At 54.8% G+C, this 19,612-nt stretch overlaps 1 protein-coding gene across 2 annotated transcripts in view; it reads left to right on the top strand.

The window, feature by feature from the left end:
- PDGFRB (platelet derived growth factor receptor beta) overlaps positions 1–18,583 on the top strand; it is a 29,100-nt gene extending 10,517 nt beyond the window's left edge. For both annotated transcript variants that reach the window (XM_035570916.1, XM_035570917.2), the window contains 22 exons: positions 744–821; positions 1,782–2,078; positions 2,343–2,612; positions 2,874–3,001; positions 3,319–3,493; positions 4,031–4,223; positions 4,416–4,531; positions 5,070–5,196; positions 5,331–5,542; positions 6,351–6,445; positions 6,736–6,868; positions 7,261–7,365; positions 7,473–7,583; positions 7,880–8,033; positions 8,925–9,091; positions 9,345–9,463; positions 10,346–10,468; positions 11,910–12,021; positions 12,323–12,422; positions 12,536–12,641; positions 13,144–13,382; positions 13,613–18,583. In XM_035570916.1, coding sequence (XP_035426809.1) covers positions 773–821; positions 1,782–2,078; positions 2,343–2,612; positions 2,874–3,001; positions 3,319–3,493; positions 4,031–4,223; positions 4,416–4,531; positions 5,070–5,196; positions 5,331–5,542; positions 6,351–6,445; positions 6,736–6,868; positions 7,261–7,365; positions 7,473–7,583; positions 7,880–8,033; positions 8,925–9,091; positions 9,345–9,463; positions 10,346–10,468; positions 11,910–12,021; positions 12,323–12,422; positions 12,536–12,641; positions 13,144–13,382; positions 13,613–13,763 — 3,282 coding nt within the window. In that variant the 5' untranslated portion in view covers positions 744–772 and the 3' untranslated portion in view covers positions 13,764–18,583. The remainder of the gene's footprint in view (positions 1–743; positions 822–1,781; positions 2,079–2,342; positions 2,613–2,873; positions 3,002–3,318; positions 3,494–4,030; positions 4,224–4,415; positions 4,532–5,069; positions 5,197–5,330; positions 5,543–6,350; positions 6,446–6,735; positions 6,869–7,260; positions 7,366–7,472; positions 7,584–7,879; positions 8,034–8,924; positions 9,092–9,344; positions 9,464–10,345; positions 10,469–11,909; positions 12,022–12,322; positions 12,423–12,535; positions 12,642–13,143; positions 13,383–13,612) is intronic.
- Positions 18,584–19,612: the final 1,029 nt, after the last annotated feature.

Raw genomic sequence — 19,612 nt, 5'->3', positions numbered from 1 at the left:
CTGCCTTGGGAGCAGGTCCAAGATGCCCATTTTCCCAGGTTCAGGAGCACTGAACCCCGGCTTTGGCTCTGGGGTCCCCACTGCTCGCCCCGAGGGTCAGCTTGCCCGCAGCTGGCCCAGTCTCAGCACGCCCTGAGCCCAGCCCGTCACCCCATAACATCAGGGACAGACCCCAGTGCTCCTAGCAGCCTCTTCTGGGCTGCTGGTTGGCACCAGGGAGGGTTTGACATGCTCTGTGGAAAGGACTTTGGGAGAAATGTCGATAAAAGGGACTTCTGGATGAAAATATTCCCTTAAAATACATATTTGGAAAAGTGAAATACGAGAGATATTTATTTTATTTATTTATTTTTTTCTTTGGTCTTGTTTTGTTTTGTTGAAAGAAGCAGAAAATGTGGGAGGATGGCAGGGGGGATCTGTTTTCTAGCAAGCTTTATCTCCCTGGGACTGAGGGGAAGAAAGGCAAGCGGCCGAGCAGAGGGAGGCAGAGAGGCAGGGCTGTGCAGTGGGGGAGCGGCGTTTCAAGTGACGCTGAGCAAGGGCTGACACCACCCCGACAGCCTCCAGCTCAAGCCCTGTTTGCTGGCAGGGGATGCTTTATATCCACTCCCTCAGTAGATCCAGGGCAAGTGGAACTGGGTCACCACAAGGAAGGAAAGGCTGAAAACTGGGGAGAGAGACAGGGGGTGGAAAGGGGACCCTGGCCTCACAGTGCTGCGCTCATCCTGTATTGGTCTTGGCAGGATTCGGCCGCCAGGCCGTGGAGCCCACCATGCTGTGCCCCTCTCTGAAGGCTTTGCTGCGGCTCCTCATCCTCACCGGTGAGTGGTGCGGCTGGGGAGGTGTGTGCAGGATTGGGCCCTGCCTGGGGATGCTGCCCTGGGATGCTCCCAGTGCTGGGGTGATGAGGAGGAGGTGGGTTATGGCACGGGGAGGCATGGAGGTGCTCAGCATGCACACCATAAGGACCTGCATCCACTGGCTCCTGCTGACCCAGTCCTACAGAGGGGTGGACACCTAACCCTAACTTGACCCTAACCCTAACCCCGACCCTGACCCTGACCCTAAGCCCACCCCTGGGGAACACATTCCTTTTCCCAGCCCCACCGGGACATCTGAGCGAAGCGAGGAGGCCAGGAGAGACCTGGGCAGCCATTCAGGAAGACCTCGGCTGCTCTATTGCTTCCATAGGATTTCCTGCAAGGCTTTGCTTTCAGTCCTTTTTCACTTTCCATCAGATTGACATTGTTTCAGCCCAGACTGTGTCACATCTGACACCGTCCCTGTGGAGAGGCAGCCAGCGGAGCAGGGAGGTGCCTCACCTCCTGCTCTCCCTGCTAAATTCACTCTCTGAGCTCCTGAAGGTGCACCTGGGACCTTCCTCTGCCCAACAGACAGGCTCATTTTGGGGGCAGTAGCACTGCGGTCTATACTGTCAGCTCCCCAGGCCATCGAGACCAGCCCATAGGATGCATAAACGCTAAGAATTTGAGCAAACATTTGGGATATGTCTAGATCATCCCCACTTGCAGCCCTGTCCTCACCAAGGATGTCCCTTGGGGTGGTCAGCAGCAGTCTGAAGGGTGTCCCACCAAGGTCTGCGTTGGCAGGACTTTCCTGAGGAAAGCAGGTGTCTGTCAGTGGCTACGCCAAGGAGGACAGACCCAGGAAGATCACTTTTAAGACACTAAAGCCAAACACACGGGCATGACGATGTGAGCCAGCGTGGCTCTTTGGGTTTGAGAGGAGCCCAGCGTGATCTCACCTGGCTCCTCTCCCAGGTCTGCTGGAGGTAACGACGGGAGGCAGCGGGCTGCGCATCGAACCCGAAAATGCCGAGCTTATCCTTAGCCTCCACAGCACCTTCTCCCTCGTGTGCTACGGGGACGGCGCGCTGGTCTGGGAGTGGGACGGCCAGCCTCTCACCGCCTCACTGGAGCAGAGGGACGGGGCCTTCGTCAGCAACCTCACCCTCAGGAACGTGACGGGCCGTCACACCGGGGAGTACGCCTGCACCTACAGCCCCGACCAGGCTCCAGAGCAAGCGGAGAGGAAAGCCATTTACATCTACGTGCCAGGTAGGGGACAGCACATCCTCGGCTCTGCATTTCCCTGGGGTTTAGCGACCAGGAGGAAGAGGGGTTTGAATTATGGCTTTGTCTCCAAGCACCCGACCTCCCCACATCCTTTCCCCCATTGCAGGAGAGCCCCCGTGGCAGGCCACCTGGCTTTGGCACGGCTCTGATGTGCCATGCCATGGGGGAGGCCCCCGTGTCCCACGCTGGGGCCAGCAGGAAGGACTCAGGCAGCTTGCTGTAACCGGTGTGCTCTCCCTCCCACAGATCCCTCCCTAGCCTTTCTCCCCCCAACCACCTCTGAAGAGCTCTTCATCTTCATCACGGGCTACAAAGAGGCCGTCATCCCATGCCGTGTGACCGACCCGCACCTGCAGGTCACCCTCTATGAGAAGAAAGTGGAGAACCCCATTCCAGCTGCTTACGACCCGCAGCAGGGTTTCAAGGGCTTCTTTGAGGACAAGACCTACTACTGCCAGACAATCGTGGACGACCAGGAGGTGGATTCAGACACCTTCTATGTCTACAGGATCCAGGGTGAGCTGCCCTTAATCTTGGCATACCTGTGTCCCTGCTGTGACTTTTCCTTCAAATTAACAGGGGTGGGACAGAAAAGCTGCCCCCGTCTCTCCTTATTCCTGATGAATTTGGAGGCTGAATTACAGAATGTAATTTCTCCCGTCTCCATTACAGAGCAAGTGTCATCCCTCAGGGAAGAGACTTTCCAGTGAATCAATGGACCGGGTGCCCACTCACCTATTTATTAATGTTTATTCCTTTCTTTGGTCCTCCCCACAGTCTCATCTGTGAACGTCTCCATCAGCGCAGTGCAGACCGTGGTGCGTCAGGGAGAAAACGTTACCCTGATGTGCACCGTGAGCGGCAATGAGCTGGTCAACTTCAACTGGGATTATCCCCGCAAGCAGGTACGTGCGACACCCCTGGCTTTTGCCCAGGCTTCTCACAGCCATCACCCTTCAGTACCCCAGAAAAGCTTGGGAAGCTTCATCCCGTGGCAGAAGCTGTGCGATGCTGCTGCCCTTCAGGGAGGCTCGATGGGGAGATCCTTGATGAAGGCTGCCTGTCTCAGTGGCTTCTGAGGGGTGTATGTTCCCTGTCCCCACTGCAGCCAGACCAGGGTCCTCTCCCCCTTCTCCTGCCTCCTTGTGAGCCCAGATCTGTAGCTCTGATGGCACAACACGCTCTTGACTTCCCAGACGGTATCTCCTGTCCCCGTTTGCAGGCAGGGAAGGCTGTGGAGCCAGTGACCGACTTCCTGCCGGGATCCTCCCACGATATCCGCTCCATCCTCATCATCCAGAACGCAGAGCTGGAGGACAGCGGGACCTACGTCTGCAATGTCTCTGAGGGCTACCACGAGAAAACAGATCGGAAAGACATCACAGTCCAAGTGATCGGTGCGTCGCTGCCCGTGCGCTCAGAGCCAGCACACTGCGGGGGTGTCCTGCCAGGCTGTCCCGGGACGGCACCCTCTGCTCTCCTCTGCTCTCTGTCCTTGCTAACCACGGCAAAAAGCCAGCCCTCACCCCGTGGCATCCCACGTCCTGGCTTCAAAACATCCCAGCTCCCCCACCACAGCTTTTGGGATCCTTTAATACACCTGAGGATGTGGGTGAGAGCTCTTCTGCACTGTGCCTATGAGCTGTTAGGTCCAGTTGTCACCTCCCATCTGCACCTGTGCTCCTTTCCTGTGAGTTGAGGGAACCTGCTCCATCTCTACAGGACAACAGCCTTTTCTTTCCATGTTACCTGCCCATGAGCTCCCATCTACACTCTCCTTCAGCACAGGATTGAGACCTTGAGGGATGGACCTGGAGCTGCTCCATCATTTCTGGATGCTCAGGGTGTTTTGTCCCAAATCCATGCTTGTCCATAGGGGTGGAGAGGGGGCTGCATCTCTCCCTGAAGCCTGTGTTCTTCTTGCCCCTTCTCAGAGCGTGGCTTTGTGAAGTTCCACACCCAGCTGGCCAGCACAGTGTACGCTGAGGTCCACAAGAGCCACACCATCCAGGTGGACGTGGAGGCCTACCCACAGCCCAGCATCGTGTGGCTGAAGAACAACAAGGTGTTGACCATGGAGAGCAGCAGCGAGTTCACCATCACCAACAGGAACCTGTCAGAAACCAGGTGAGGGCCCAACACTCCTCACCAGGGGGCAGGGAGGGGATAATTTACAAAACAAGCTAGATGGACATGGGGTGGTGGGTGAACATTGGCCTTTCTGTGAGTGGATTTTGTGCAGTCAGGTGGGAGCTGGTCCCCTCCAAGCGTTGTCAGCCCCCGGGTGCCTTCCTACACTCATTACTGTGTCTTCTCCAGGTACCAGACGTCCCTGGTCCTGGTGCGGGTGAAGCAGGAAGAAGGAGGATTTTACACCATCCGGGCTGCCAACGAGGACGATGTGCAGGAGCTGTCCTTCCATCTGCAGATAAATGGTGAGGATGTGCGCACAGGCATGGGGCCAAGGAGTGTGGGGGCAGGCCCAGGGGATGGCTCCATCCTTTCCTGCAGGATTCTCAGGCTGAAGCCTTTACACCTGTCACTACAGCTTCAGCGTGGTTTGGGTCAAAAGAAAGCATTAAAGTAAGAAGCATGCTCACTTGAAATATCTCTCACTGGGTCTCAGAGCAAGGGGGACAGGGAGGCAGTGCAGACACCAGCAGCTTGGCCTTCAAGCATTGTCCCAGGGCAGTAGATGCAGGTGTGACAGATGAAGGAGTGTCCAGAACTCCCCTCTGTGGTCCCCCCTGCTCTCCAAGCAAGCTAGATGGGGGCATGTCTCCTCCGTGACCACCTCAAACCTTTCTCTTATTGCTGTTAGGTTTCAAAAGTGAAACACAATTTCTGTGATGAGTCCTACCTCACTGTCCCATCTGCCCTGGGCCACGCTAGGAATCCAGGGGGAATCAAGTTCCCTTTCTAATCTGCATTCAGAATGGAGGATTAATTCCCACCAGTGTCTCTTGGTTCCAGTGCCAGCCAAAGTGGTGGATCTCAAGGAGAACAGCAGTGCCACCAGTGGGGAGCAGACCGTAACGTGCTCTGCTGAAGGGATGCCCCAGCCAGAGATCAGCTGGTCCACCTGCAGTGACATCAAATGGTAAGTGGGCAGATGGAGCCCATGGGAACTGCAATGATCTCGCATCTATTAAAATAATCGATTATTTTGTTGCATCCCATGGTGGTGCATGGGTCCGACTGCCTCTTAGGTGCCTTTATCCACCCTCGGCCCAGGTGCAGCACCAAGGGGCAGCCCACCCGGCTGCTGGGGAACAACTCGGCAGAGATCAGCCTGCAGACCAATGCCACGTACCACGCGGAGCTGCAGGTGTACCGTGTGAACAGCACCCTGCAGCTGCACAGGGTGGACGAGCCCCTGCTCCTGAGATGCACAGTGCAAAACTTCCTGGGCACCAACTCCCAGGACATCACCCTGGTCCCGCACGGTGAGCACGGTGGGAGGTGGTCGAGCTGGAGGTGGGGAGATGGGTTCTCCTATCCTGGAGGTGCTGGGAGTCAGCACCATCCTCTGACAGCCCTCAGAGGCAGGAAGCCTGCCCCAAAGCCTGAAGTTTCTGCCCAAAATGAAGCCTCCTTTGAGCTGAGCAGGAAAGGCTGCCCCAGGAGGAGTCTGTGGCCTCCATGTCCACTGGCCATGGTCATTCTCCTCCCACCACTGAGCAGAGCTATCCCTCCAGGGAGGCAAGAACACCTGAGCAGGTCTCCAGTGTCTTGTTATTAGCCCGAGGGTCACTAGATGGTGCCACGGACCCAAACATCCTCGCGCTGTCCCAGATACGAGAATGGTCTGAGGCCAGATCTGGAGCTGCCAGCTCTCCCCCGGGGCAAACAAACCCCTGGGCTCCTTACACCCTCCTGTGATCAAACCTCTCCCAAGGCAGCAAGCCCTTCACCAGGCTGTAGCATCCCATCGCCCCATTTTCCCCGGGGTGCTGGAAGGTCTGTCCAGGAGGAGAGGACAGTACCGTCCCCAGTCAGACTCCAGCCCACCCAGAGGAGAGCTCAGGCTGGGCATATGGATCTGATTTAAGGTCCGTGATGTACCATCAGCTCTCATCACCCCTCAGGGTCAATGTCTGTGGGGGAGACGTGTAGCAGGAGGGGGACGGTGGCTAAAGGAGGGAAGGGGAAGGATGCAGGGAGCCCCCTGTGCTGCTGCTCCCTTTCCCCAGTGTGCCCAGACCATGCAGGGGTGGAGGAGTCTGACTGCTGTCCCTGTGGTTATCGTTGTAGCCCTGCCATTCAAAGTGGTCATCATCTCCGTCATCCTAGCCTTGCTGGTCCTCACCGTCATCTCCCTGATCATCCTGATCGTCCTGTGGCAGAAGGTAAAAAGGGAGTGTTTGCAGGCTACTCTGGTGGTACCCCCATGCCAGGGTGGGCGGGAAGAGCAAAACCGCGAGCTCCTGCTGGCATGGGCCTCATGATGTCCCACCCATGCCAGAGATCATGGGCCTCCCTTGGCCTCCACAACTCATGCTGTCTGTAGGCTGGACAGGGCAGACAGCAACGGCTGCAGGGAGCAAAGGCTCCCTGACAAAGCCCATCCACACCCCCTATTCCCTCCGTGACCCCCCAGCCTCTCAGATCTCCCTTGCCTCTCTGCTCCCCTCTCCAGAAACCTCGTTACGAAATCCGCTGGAAGGTGATCGAGTCAGTCAGCTCCGATGGGCACGAGTACATCTACGTGGATCCCATGCAACTCCCCTATGACTCCAGCTGGGAGGTGCCCAGGGACAAGCTGGTGTTAGGTAAAGGCTCTGCAGGTCCCGCTGGGCTCCCGGCAGTCTGGGGTCAATGGGTCTGGGTTTGGGGTCTCCAGAAGAGCAACACAGGCTGGGTTGCTGGATCCCTGGAGATATGACATGGTCCTGGGGCAGAGGGGCCATCTGGGGCCACCACGGGAAGCCAGCTGCTCCCTTTGGCAGGAGGCTTTGGGAGACTCCTGGCTGTCCTTCCCTGCAGTTGGCAGCTCCTTCCTTTTCCGGCCTCACCACCAAACGCCATTACCCTCCACCACTGCCATGCCCACCATGGCTGGTGCCATTTCAGACCAGGGACCTGCCTTTTCCACGGCCCTCTCCTGTCCTCACCTTTCCCCAGGGATCACCACCAACCTTGTCTCCTCGCTGTCCCTCTGCAGGACGCACCCTTGGCTCCGGGGCCTTCGGACGCGTGGTGGAGGCGACAGCCCATGGCCTGAGCCACTCGCAGTCCACCATGAAGGTGGCGGTGAAAATGCTCAAGTGTGAGTTCCCCCCGCCACCCCTGTCCCCCCATCCCAACGCTGTGGGGCCGAACGGTGCCCGCCAGCTCCCACCCGGCCCTGCCGCTCACCCCGGCTCTGCCCAACAGCCACGGCCCGCAGCAGCGAGAAGCAGGCCCTCATGTCCGAGCTGAAGATCATGAGCCACCTGGGGCCTCACCTCAACATCGTCAACCTGCTGGGGGCCTGCACCAAAGGAGGTAAGTGAGCACGGGGGAGAATTGTCCGCAGAGAGAGTGATTCCTGATTTCTGGTTCAAAATGGCTCGTCCTTCCCCTAGGAAAGCCCTGTGGGGCTCTGAAGCCTCTCTTTCCAACCTGCTTGGAACAGAAGGCATGTTTCTGTTAACCACCACCTACCTTCCCAGACTAAATTCCACATTTCAAAAACACTCGGTACCAGAGAAATAGCTTTACCCCATGGCCCTGACCAGACATCCCGCAACCTTGTAATGTCCCCGAGGGACAAAATTTGTCAGGGTGCTGTCTCCCCCCAGGGCCCATCTACATCATCACCGAGTACTGCCGCTATGGGGACCTGGTGGACTACCTGCACCGCAACAAGCACACCTTCCTGCAGGCCTACGGCGACAAGGCCCACCGGGAGACCGAGGCATACGGGAACACCGCCAAGGAGGACCATGTGCACAGGTGCCTGGAAAGCTGTGCTCTCCTCCTCCCCGCTGCCTGCCCCATCTTAGCCCCCGGGGACGAGTGGGGCTGGTGCTGGCAGGAAGGATACCTGCATTTCCTCCAGACCAGTAAATAAAGGCTGGCCCAGCACAGGAGCACAGTTGCCCACCCTGTTACACTGAGCCCAAACCAGCCACCTCCAAACGGCTCCTGGCAGGCAGGGATTTAGCAGAGGCAATCTGTGTGTCCTGGAGGCTGTTTGCTAGTGCACATGCCGGCTGCTCCATGCCAGATGGGAATATTCCCTGGCACCGTTGACTTTACTAGCATAACCATAGCTTTGCAGTGAGTACAGAGAAGGGTTTCCCAGCCATGTCTTAGCCCTTGGAGATCCCAGCTGTGCATTTTTAGGGCAGGTTGTACTGCTATTGTGCCTAAGGGAGAAGTGCTAGAAGGAGTGCAGTTGCACAAGAGGTGCTAAGAGGAAAGGGAAACAGTCCTTCGTCCGGTCACCAGCTGTAAGAGGTGCGGGCACATCAGTGCAGAGAAAGGTTCCCATGGGAAGTTAGAAAGCAGCATTTCCTTCCAGCAGGCCAAAACAATTGTGGAGTAGAGCAGTGTTAGGACACCAGCACAGCTGCCCCCTGTGCTTTCTGCTTGAAGGCAGACGAGATCTCCATAAGCACAAAGCGCTGCGTCCCGAAACCCAAGGGGCTTCCTCTTGGGAGGAGGTCCTCAGTGCCATTTGAGCATCTCTGCATGCATGACACAGAGCTCCCTTCCCTGCTGTGGGACATTTCAGAGCTGGGGATGAGGGTTCAGGGATCGCAGTTCTTCAGATCATTTCCCCCATCCCCTGCATCTCTTCCTCCCCCCTGAGTCTGAACAGCCTCTTTTCTCCCCCTCCAGTCACCTCTCCTTGTCTGTCGAGAGCGATGGGGGCTACATGGACATGAGCAAGGATGACTCCCTGGATTACGTGCCCATGTCCGACATGAAGGGAGAAGTCAAGTATGCTGACATCGAGTCCTCTAACTACGGCACCCCGTACGAGCTGGACAGCTATTCCCCTTCAGGTAACAGCTCAGTTGTGAGAGCAAGAGGAGCTTGGGCTGCTGGATGCCTGTGCTTGCAGAGCTGGGTGGGCCATATTGCAAAGTCACCTCTGGGACAAGTCCTGCAGTGGTGGCAGATGCCTCATGGCAGGAGCCCCTGGCTCTGTCCCTTTGTCAGCAGAGGCAGAACAGCCCCCTTAGGGCTGGGTCCTTACCAGCGTCAGTCCATGAGTGTGCCAATTAACACCAACATACGTCTCTGCTTGTCCTCCAGCTCCCGAAAGAACAGACCGGGTGACACTGATAAACGAGTCTCCTCTCCTCAGCTACATGGACTTGGTGGGCTTCAGCTTCCAGGTGGCCAACGGGATGGAGTTCCTGGCTTCCAAAAACGTACGTATGCAGGCCAGTGCCTGTGGCGGTGGAGGCGAGGAATGCTCTGCTGTGCCTGTGGTCAGCTCCAGCTTACTGTCCCCCTATCCATGCTGACCTCCTCAAGGGAGAAGTAGCCATGCAGTTGAAGAGCCTCTGACCACTTCTCTTTGGAAGTACAGCCCTGGGGATCTGTGACAGCTAACCCTGACATAGATTGAGCTTCAGGCCTCCAATTCCCTGACTGCGATCTCCTCCAAGCCCCACGCAGCTCAGCAGAGATGTTATATCATCCCCCTCTGCTGGGATGGCCAGACCCAAACAACAGTGGCCTCCCCGTCCTAAGGCACAAGCCACTCCATAGCAGAGCTGCAGCTCCCCATGGACACCCCTATTGCACCACATGCTCTAAGCCCCCCAGGCCTCATCAGAAGTGCTTGTCCAGTGGAAATTAAGCCACCAAAGAGGACCAGGCTCTGGGGGCTTCCTAAGATCTGGCTTAGCCCAGGGCAGGCAGTAATATAGGCTCTCCATGTGAAACAACACAGAGGGTAGGAATAAGAGACAGGGTGGGGATGACATGAATGACGTGTTGAGGGAAATTCCTGGCTCTTTGCCTACAGCCAGGCAGTATGATCCCCAAAAGTGCTTGGTCAGTGCTCACCCATGGAGCACAGAATAGGAGCTCCCAGCTTCCCACAGTCACTCTTTGCAGTGGTGTAACATCTAGTGGCCAAAGTTAGTGGCTTTGCACCATTGTTGTTCCTAGAGGCAGAGGAGATACCTTCAGTGATGTGAGGTAACTCCTGCCCCTGCAGCCACAGAAATGGGCTAGTGCTGGAGCTGGGCTGCTCCCCTGGGCTGTCTGGGTGCCCCTTGCAATGACAGTGCCTCCCCCTGCAGTGTGTGCATCGCGACCTGGCTGCCAGGAACGTCCTCATCTGTGAGGGGAAGCTGGTGAAGATCTGCGACTTTGGCCTGGCGAGGGACATCATGAGGGATTCCAACTACATCTCCAAAGGCAGTGTGAGTACTGAGAGCCGTGAAATCCGGCGCTCTGGGGCTGGTACCACGTACACACCCCCTCTGTGAGCCCCTGTCTATTGTTGTGCCCAGGAACAGTGCCAGGGCAGCACTCCCAGCTGATGGTGTTAACCATCAACAGCCACCCGTCCTGCAGCCAATGTGCTCTGCACACTGTGGAATAGCAGAACTGCATGCCCATATCACCAGGCTCTTACAGAAGAACCTGGGCAGCAGCAGCAAAACTAGGGACTGTGCCCTGTACAGCTCACCACTGGCAGTGGGGCTGTATCCCTTCCCTGCCCGGTGCTGAGCCCGGTCCTGAGCTGCAGGCAGGAGAAGTGCAAGGTTAGGCAGCTTGACGGTGGTGCAGTGAGTCACTGGCCACTCTGGAAGAGGTTCACGGACTTCTGCTCTAACCACTAGACCACAGGGTAAGAGGAAGTGTTTTCCTGCGAGCAGCTACTTTCCAGAAAGATATCTCCAATCTTTCGAGGCAGAAGAGGATGAGGCTGATTTTGAGCTTCCCCAGAACCTCCCCTGTGCTTTCAACAACAGCATGTCCTCTCCAGAGCTGGGCACCCAGGAGCACGCAACCCCAAGCAAAGTAGGCCATATAATTGGCCCTGTTTGGCAGACAGGGAAACCGAGACTAGGGGAGCTGAGAGTGGTGCCAGGCCCCTCAAACCCCATTCTTTATCTACTCAATGAACCACTCAGCTTCTCGCCTGCTTTGTCCCATTTGCACGGGATGGCAGCCAAGTGCTGAGCGTTTTGGCCAGGAGGCCTTCCTGAAGGGGGGCTTGGGTTTTGCAGTCCAGCCTTGGCATAGCTGCTTTTCCTTCCAAAATGGGAAATGAAACTGGGCCCCTTTGCAATCCTTCCTGGAGATTATTTTGGTATTAATTGTGCAAGCAAATCCCTGGAACAGCAGAGCCAGTGCTTGCTGTGCTTGATCAGCACACAAGCTGATCAAGTGAGGCTCCTTCTAGTGCATCACTGAGATTAAGAACAGGAAAAGCTGGAGCTTCAGCTCTTTCCTAGTCATCCCACAGCCCTCTCCAGCCTGGTCTCAGGTTTCCAAAGTCTGGATAGGCCTGGACTCCCTTTGGGAGCACTGTGGTCATGTTGTGCAAATCAGTGAACTTATCCCAAGGACTAGGGAGCAGAGATGCACACCACGACAGCTCATTATGTCAGACAGGCTGTTGGCCGTGATGGTAATGGATGTAGCACACTTATTTTTCCCTCCTGCCTGCTGGGTTCATCCTGTGCTAAGAAAGAGAGAACTGGTCCCTCCAAGAAGTGGCTGACAGCAGATGTCTTGGGCTGACGGGCAGCTCCCAGGGGTCTCCTCTGCTTGTAAACTGAGTGTCAGACTCTCCCCTGTTGAAACAAGTGCTGTAGATGCAGCTGACTCTCTTCTTAATCCATTTTTCCTCAGACCTTCTTGCCCCTTAAGTGGATGGCCCCAGAGAGCATCTTCAACAACCTCTACACCACCCTGAGTGATGTGTGGTCCTTTGGGATTCTCCTCTGGGAGATATTCACTCTAGGTAAGTGTCCTGGAGACCCTGATGGTGTCCATAGGAATGGTAACACGTTAGCAGGATCCCTTCCCAAACCGAGAGGGTAGAAATCCATCCTAATCTTCTAATCCCCAAGCACTCTAAACCCTACCAGAATCACTTTATTCAGTATCTCCTTTTTTCCCATGCTGACATTGCTGTTTGGAAGTGAAATGAAACAGGAAAGGTAAAGAAAATAAAAAAGGAAACCTTGATGTGAAATGCATGATGGTATGGTGGGCGGCAGGCTTTGCACCAGTCTGATTCCCCACTCTCCCTTTACACCCAGGAGGGACTCCATACCCCGAACTGCCCATGAATGAACAGTTCTACAACGCCATCAAACGTGGCTATCGGATGTCCAAGCCCACCCATGCCTCCGATGAAATGTAAGTGATGCCTCTATGCATTTGCCCTGGGCCTGCCCTGCACAAAGGACAGGAGCATCTCTGCCTCTGGTTTCCTGCTAAGCCACCAGTGTGCCTGTTCTCCCCTCTGTTAGCTACGATATCATGCAGAAGTGCTGGGAGGAGAAGTTTGAGATCAGACCATCCTTCTCACAGCTGGTGGTGCTCATGGGGAACCTCTTGGTGGATTGCTACAGGAAGGTACGTTCAAGGGCCCTGCGCTGGGGGGACAGAGCAGGTCAGTGCTCTGTGGAGGATGCTGCCTTGGTTAGGTCACTTGCTTAGGGTTTGGAGACCATAATTAGTGATTAGTAGGGGCTGTGCCAGAGGATTTTGCTGTGATTTGGGCCGCGTTAGTTTGAGCAGCAAATGGAGGTGCTTTGGGCATCCCAGGGACGTTGCTGAGACAACTGCCATCGCCAGACCGGCAGCTGGTATCTCAGCAACTGCGGAAATCAGGGCTGGCAGGAGACCAGAAAGCTGCCTCTGACTGATATTTTGGAGCTGCAGAGTTGGGCTACTGATCTCTCATTTAAGAAACATTCATGAAATGTCTGTGCTGGAGTCAGGGTAGCTGAACCTCGCTAGATGTCAGCCCCTTTAGAAGAAGCCTAGCAGCCAGGGAAGGCAAACACAATGCCAGTGCCCCTTCTCCACTCACAAAACCTTCCCACCTTTTTGTTAACCTGCCCTGCGAGAGCAGAGGTACCAGCAGGTGGATGAAGAGTTCATGAAGAGCGACCACCCCGCTGTTGTCCGCACAAGACCTACGATCCCCGGGCTGAACAACACCAGGCTCACTCCCAGCTCCCCCACCAGCAGCATCCTCTACACGGCCGTGCACCAGAACGGGGGCGAGAACGACTATATCATCCCTCTTCCTGACCCCAAGCCCGAGGCGGTCTGCGACCTCCCTCAGGAGGCCTCCATCAGCTGCGCCAGGTAAAAAAGTCACTTCTGAATGCTGTCCCTTCCCAGGATTGCCCCAAACTGAAAAAGGAGGGCTTAAGAGCAAATGGGGGTGCCCCACTGAAGGATAGACCTAGGATGGGTTCACCAGGAGAGAAGGAGGGCTGTGTCAGCCCCATCTGAGGTGCTGTGACCCTGCATGAGCCCCCAGGGATGGAGGTGAACCAGAGGGCCTCATTTCTCTTCTCCTCATCTCCCTGCAGCTCTATGCTGAACGAAGCAAACACATCATCTACGATATCCTGTGACAGCCCCCTGGGCACCCAGCAGGACGAGGAGCAGGGATCCGACCCGCAGCTGGGCTGCCAGGAGCCGACCACAGGGCACCACGAGGTAGAGGAGAGCTTCCTCTAGCCAGAGCTGGGCTGGTGGCACCCCCACGGCTGACCCAGACGTCGCAGAGAGCCACACTTTGCGCTTTTTCATCGGGACATCCCCGCCTGTCCCAACCTTCCTCCCTCCCTCCTATCTCCCGGAGCTGGGTGGGAGATTAGAGACATTTCCCCCATTGCCGCCCCCTTCCCTCCTTACAAAGAGGTGGCTCAGCGCCAGCGACCTCGGGATCACTGCCACATCCTCCTCGGCGATCACACCGCTGCAGGAGGGAGACATCTCACAGACCAATATCTTCTTTTCAAGTGGAAGGCGTGGGCCGGATCTCCGCGAGAGCCACCACTTTCTGCATTGCTAAGAGGATGCTCCAGCCCCTTCCCCCTCCCTGCTCTTTAGATGGCAATGGGTTTCAGCTCCTCTGCACCAGCACTTCTCTGACAGTCTCAGCGCCAGCCACACCGTGGTTCTGTGAAAAGCCACCGGGACAGACGATTTCCTTGGAGCCCTTTGCTGGGGTGTAGAGGAGCCGCAATACCCAACTCCAGCTGCTGGGGATCAAGAACACGCGGGGTGGGTTCTCCTCCAAGCACAGCCAAGGCCTGGACAGACCAGGCAGCGTCTCGGAGACACCGAGTCACCGTCTTCCTAACCTTCCTAACCTCTCCTATGGAGGACGGAGCATGGCAAGCACTGCAGGTACCCGTGGCTCTCTGGCACACTCTGAGCCGTTCTGTGCCCAGCCAGGAGCCCCAGGGGCACGCCAGGAACCCAGCACACTCTCACAATGACTCTGTTGTAGTAGCAAAGAGGGCGGTCCGGTGGTGGTGTTGTCTGGGTGGACACTAAGCTGATTATTCTCCGCTGAAGATTTAAAGGGAACAAATATATTAATCCACTAGCCAGGGCCAGTATAAGGAAGCGATATGGCTATTCATTAATCTTCCACTGCCACTAAGCCCAGCTCATCTGCTGGGAAATTTTATAACCCTGTCAGCTGCAAAATTTTTATGCCTTACCTTTGGGAGACAAGATCTCCCTTGTGATAGACTGTTCACCCAAACGCCGTCCTTCTCAGGACGGCAGGTCTCACCAGTCCCTCCCGAGTCGTAGCAAGACCACGGGGAGCAATAAGGATGCCAGAACACCAGCCCAGGGACATCACAGAAGACAGAGAGTCTGGGAAGCCGTTTGGCCATGGCTGTAGCGTGTCTCATGCCCTGCCACTCTGGGGGGCCAGGCACCGCCATTAGCAGCTTGCCAGGGCTGTGGGTGAAGTGTCGTGGGGAGCCAAGCAGAGCAAGAGGAATCGGGGAGGATTCCTCTCCCTTGGGAAATGTTTTGAAGGGCAGAGACCTTCCTCCTGCTTCTCTCTTCCTTCCTCGCTTCTCACAGGCAGGCTCAGGACCTCTTGTGCTCTCAGCTGGTACTTGAATGAGGAGACTCAAAGCAGGAGGAACACCGGGCTTTTGAAATCAGTTGTGAACCCCACCTCTGTGGAGATGAAAGCTAGACCCCAAAAACTACAGCTCTAACACCAGAGAAACTAGCAGTTTTTTTTTTTTTTTTTTTCTCCAAAAGGAGAATTTTGCCTTGCACAGAGCTCTGTCTGCATCATGTCCCCAATCCCATTAACCCCTTTGCTGCCCTACGCATGCATATTTCTCCGTGCACCCTACAAATCCTACACAGGCAGGTTTAAAAATTCAATCAGCATCTTTTGGATTTCATCCACCTCAGAGCCACTGAGTTTGTTTTTGTTTTTGTTTTTTTTTTAATCTGAAACTTCTGCCAAAAAGAAAAAAAAAGAAAGAAAAAAACTACCAGCAAAACAGCTTCTGTCTTAAGTTGTCTATCGTTGCAATGCTGTCATTTATGCAACTAAAAGAGGAGCAGATATTTCATGGGCTGATGTCCTTGTTAAAATGTGAGCACAAGAAATAGCACTTTTATTGGCAGCTGGTGGAGCATATTTTCAGCCCTCGTGGTCAGACTCCCCATCATCTGTAGGAAACACACTGTGAATGACAACTGTTTTTCCATGCTAGTTCCTCCTGCTTGTAATGAAGGAGCCATCTTCTGTGGTGCAAGAAATGATCCTAACTGTGGAGAAGCAGTAACTTGTGAGATCCTCGGGGTCAGACCACTTTGTTTTTCTGACATGTAAGGTGCTTGGTAGGATGCCTGTAGCTGCAACTTGAGCCCATAGGGTGGCACATCGGTTCATCCTGATAGCCCCTGTCTGCACCAGCTCCATTTTTAATTTGTCCTTCTCTGCCAAGGATGACCAGAAGTATCCAGTACTCCAGTAAGGTCAAGTCTAGACCTCACAGAGGGCATTAATACATTCTGGTCTGTACTGGATTTGTGTTGCTTTGGATAATGCTGGCCTTTTCCCAGCCACAACATACTGGTAGTTTGGAGTCATCCTCTGACCAACCTTAGCACCTAGTTCTTTCTACTCTTCCAGCATTTCTAACCAAGATACTCCCTGCTGTTCCAGACATTGGGTCATCAGCACATTTCATTAAGAAACTGTTATTTTTTGGGCTGGACTGACTAATAAAAATATTAAATATTTTTGGCATCAAGAGCAACCCTAGAGAGCTACTTTTACTACCTCCATCCAGCCCAAAGATTTCCCCATCAATTAACTCCTTGTTGCCCTTCATTTGGCTATTCGTTCATTCACTTCACAAATCCTATAGTAACTCCATCTTGTACAGCTGAATTATTAATTTCCCACTATCAAACACTATTCCACAGTCCTGAAAGAGGAGATCTATTTCTTCTCCCTGGTGGGGGAGCTCAGGTATCCTGTCCTATTAGCTGGGCATTAGCTACACTTGGATGCCCATTGCGTTTTATCCCATTTGTATGTTTATCCCAATTATTCTTCACATCAAAACTTGTTCTGGCTGCCGATGGGGTCAGATTCGTCTTCCTTCTCAAGACAGGTACGCCAGTCCCTTTGCATATGGTACTGTTCTGCACTCCAGAGAGGTGTGACCAAATATTTGCCCTTGGGCCTGGCATTGCAAGGGCCAGCTCCTGCACTTTGCGGTACTTTCCCACCCTTACTCGACTATTCCCACCACCCTGCCAACATGTTATGCTAAACACCCCTGCAGCCCAAGCCGGGCAAACTCCCCTTAAAGACAGGGCTTAGGAGGGCTGAGGCTTACAGCAGCCCCCAAGCGAGCTCAGCCCCCACAGGGACGGATGCAGCCCCCATCCCCTCTCTCTGTGTCCGATATTCCAGTCCTGGCAAGGGCCAGCAGAAACGGTTGTCTCTTCTGGGCCCCGCAGTTTTGCAGCCACGGTTTCTCCGGTGAGATTCTGAAGGGAACCAGTCCCTCTGGGTTTTTAGTTTTGATAATCAGTATTTTTTGTTTGGGTGTGTTTTCATGTTTAGAGGTGGACCCAAACTGAGTGCCCCCCAAAGGGACACATGCCACAGCTTGGGCCCACCTCTAGTGCAATATCTTTTATCTGTAGATTATATTTTACTCTGCAGCTGTTACATCATTATCAGCACCAGTATATGCATAATCCTACTGCCAGTCACTATTTCATACGTACCTACGTGTATCCCAGAAACTAAAGCGACACTCTGGTGTCTTTCTGTGTTTAAGATGCTTCTCAGATCGATGTGTGTGCAGGTTTTAAACCTTTTGTCCTTCTCAGTTTGAACGTGTTGCTATTTTTCTAAGTGAGAGTGTCCCGTTTAGTGTTTGTTTGTGTTGTGTTAAGAAATCTAGAGCACAGCGGACTTTACTTGTAACTAAATTGTCTCTGTTCACCTGTCAAGGGGACTGCGGTGGAGCCCCGTGGGGCGTGCAGGCAGAAGCACAGTGCAGATGTGTGGCCGGGGGAAGTCAGCCAGAAGCAAGAAATGGCTCTTCCCCTTCTTCCCTGCCAGGGCTCCAGGCTGGGGCAGGCAGCACCACTCAGCAGGCTACTGGGCAGTGGATCTGGGCTGTGGGGAAGCCCGAGGTCTGCCTGTGTAGAGCTGGGCAGATCTGCACAAGGGGCTTTCTCAGACATCTCCATCTGGGGGCTTTTTTCTAAAATGGCATGTCAGCTAACGTGCTATGGAGGCAAGCCCCATGCTCCCACCTGCAGGTGCAAGGAAGGGCTCTGGCCAGGCTCGGTGCTTGGCTCCGGTCCCAGGAGCAGTGTGGCCACTTGGCCGTGCACAGCACAGGACATCCAGGCACCCCCGGCAGGCCAGCTATCGCTCCAAGGCCAGATTTCATGGGTCAGCACACAGGGTGCTGGGCTCCCAAGCGTAATTCCCACCTTTCCCTCAGTGCTCAAGTCTCTGGAACGTGCAAAGATGGATCCAGATGGCTTTAGCAAAGGCAGGGACCTGCTCCAGTTTAGCCCCAGGGGCTCTCAGAGATGGGACTTGCAGGGGTGGGAGGAGGCAGGGAAGGTTGTGCTGGGAGGTCTGCAGCGTCCCATCATTCCTGTCCTGTCCTCCTTCACGGATGGCACTGGAACAGTAAAGACCTGCAAAGCCTGCCCAGAGCATGCCCTCTGCCCTCTCCCCCTCCTGCAGTGCTGGCAGGCTGGCATCACACTGTTACTCTGCAGCATCTCTGAACTAAAACAGCAGCTGCCTCCACTGCCTGTCAGAAACCACCCTGAGGGCAAGGAAAAAAACAGAGTTCGGACTAAGGTACCAAAGAGTTAACATTTTCCTAGGTTTACAGATGTATTTGTAGGACTTGTACTATGTCACTTCTATAGCCATGAGATATTATTTTTATGCTGTAAACTTTTACAAACACATTTTTAAAGAAAGAGTTTAAAAATAAAGATGTTTTTCTTTTTGGAAAGTGTCATCTTCTCCCTTTTTTTTTTTTTTTTTTTTTTTTTTTGTGCTGCTGCTACCTGCTCCTGCTCAGATGGGGTTGGGAATACAGCTTAGCCACGTTGTGGGTGAAAGCTAAGCATGTTAATACGTTGTGCATGACCCCAGTGCTTAGCAAACGCCAAGCTGGGAGCCAGGCAGAGAGAAGCACAGCAAGACAGCAACTGAGCCCAGAGATGTGGTAAGGAAAAGGGGCTTCAACATGTCAGGGGCTGCACACATGCCAGGGGCTGCTCCAGCATTCTGGTAACTGGCCAGCCTGTGGGTCTTGTTGCCATGGAAGGAGGTGAGCAGAGGGAAGGACACGAGGAACAGGCCCCATCTGCATCCCCAGTGCCTGAGGTTTGGGCCAGCAGTCCCCAGCAAGGGCTCACCATGCTCCATTGCTGGGTCCGTGCTCAGATCAGGGGATGGACACGGGAGGTGCCAGACTGAACAGTGCTGGGTGGGGGACACCACACTGCCCGTGAAATTTCCACATAATTTAATAACTCTGGGCAGTGAGAGACAGTGGCTAGCAGTGGGGCAGGGCACCGGCAGGCTCTCCTCCAAGCTGGGTTCTCCTCCCAGCCTTCTGCGATGAGGAATTAGCTGATACCCTTTAAAGATGCACTAGCACTCCCTCGGGTCCCCACATTCCCCTGCTTTCCTCCTGCCCCCTCCACCTTCCCCCAGTCACCTCCCCAAGACTGCTGCGGTCCCCAGCCCCACGGGAGACAGGCATCTCCTGAGTCCCTCCCAAAGTTTTGTTCTCTCTGTGGCTCCACTCAAACTGCTTCTCCCCAGCAGGACCCCAGGCTGCTGAGCAGAGCTGCTTGCAGCGAGCTCTGACTTACACATGTGGAAAGGCTGGGGTTGATGCACAGAGGGGATTTTGAGGTTCAAATACGACGACTTTGACCTTGTATTCAGGCTGCATGGTGCTGCCACAGTGCACATCCCCCGTGGCGGCAGTCATGCTTCCCTCAGCTCCTGGACACCCTTTGTTCACGCA

This window comes from Cygnus atratus, chromosome 14, assembly GCF_013377495.2.
Source record: "Cygnus atratus isolate AKBS03 ecotype Queensland, Australia chromosome 14, CAtr_DNAZoo_HiC_assembly, whole genome shotgun sequence".
NCBI lineage: Eukaryota > Metazoa > Chordata > Aves > Anseriformes > Anatidae > Cygnus > Cygnus atratus.
Note: the sequence above shows the minus strand (reverse complement) of the source record. Positions and strands in the feature narration are given on the sequence as shown.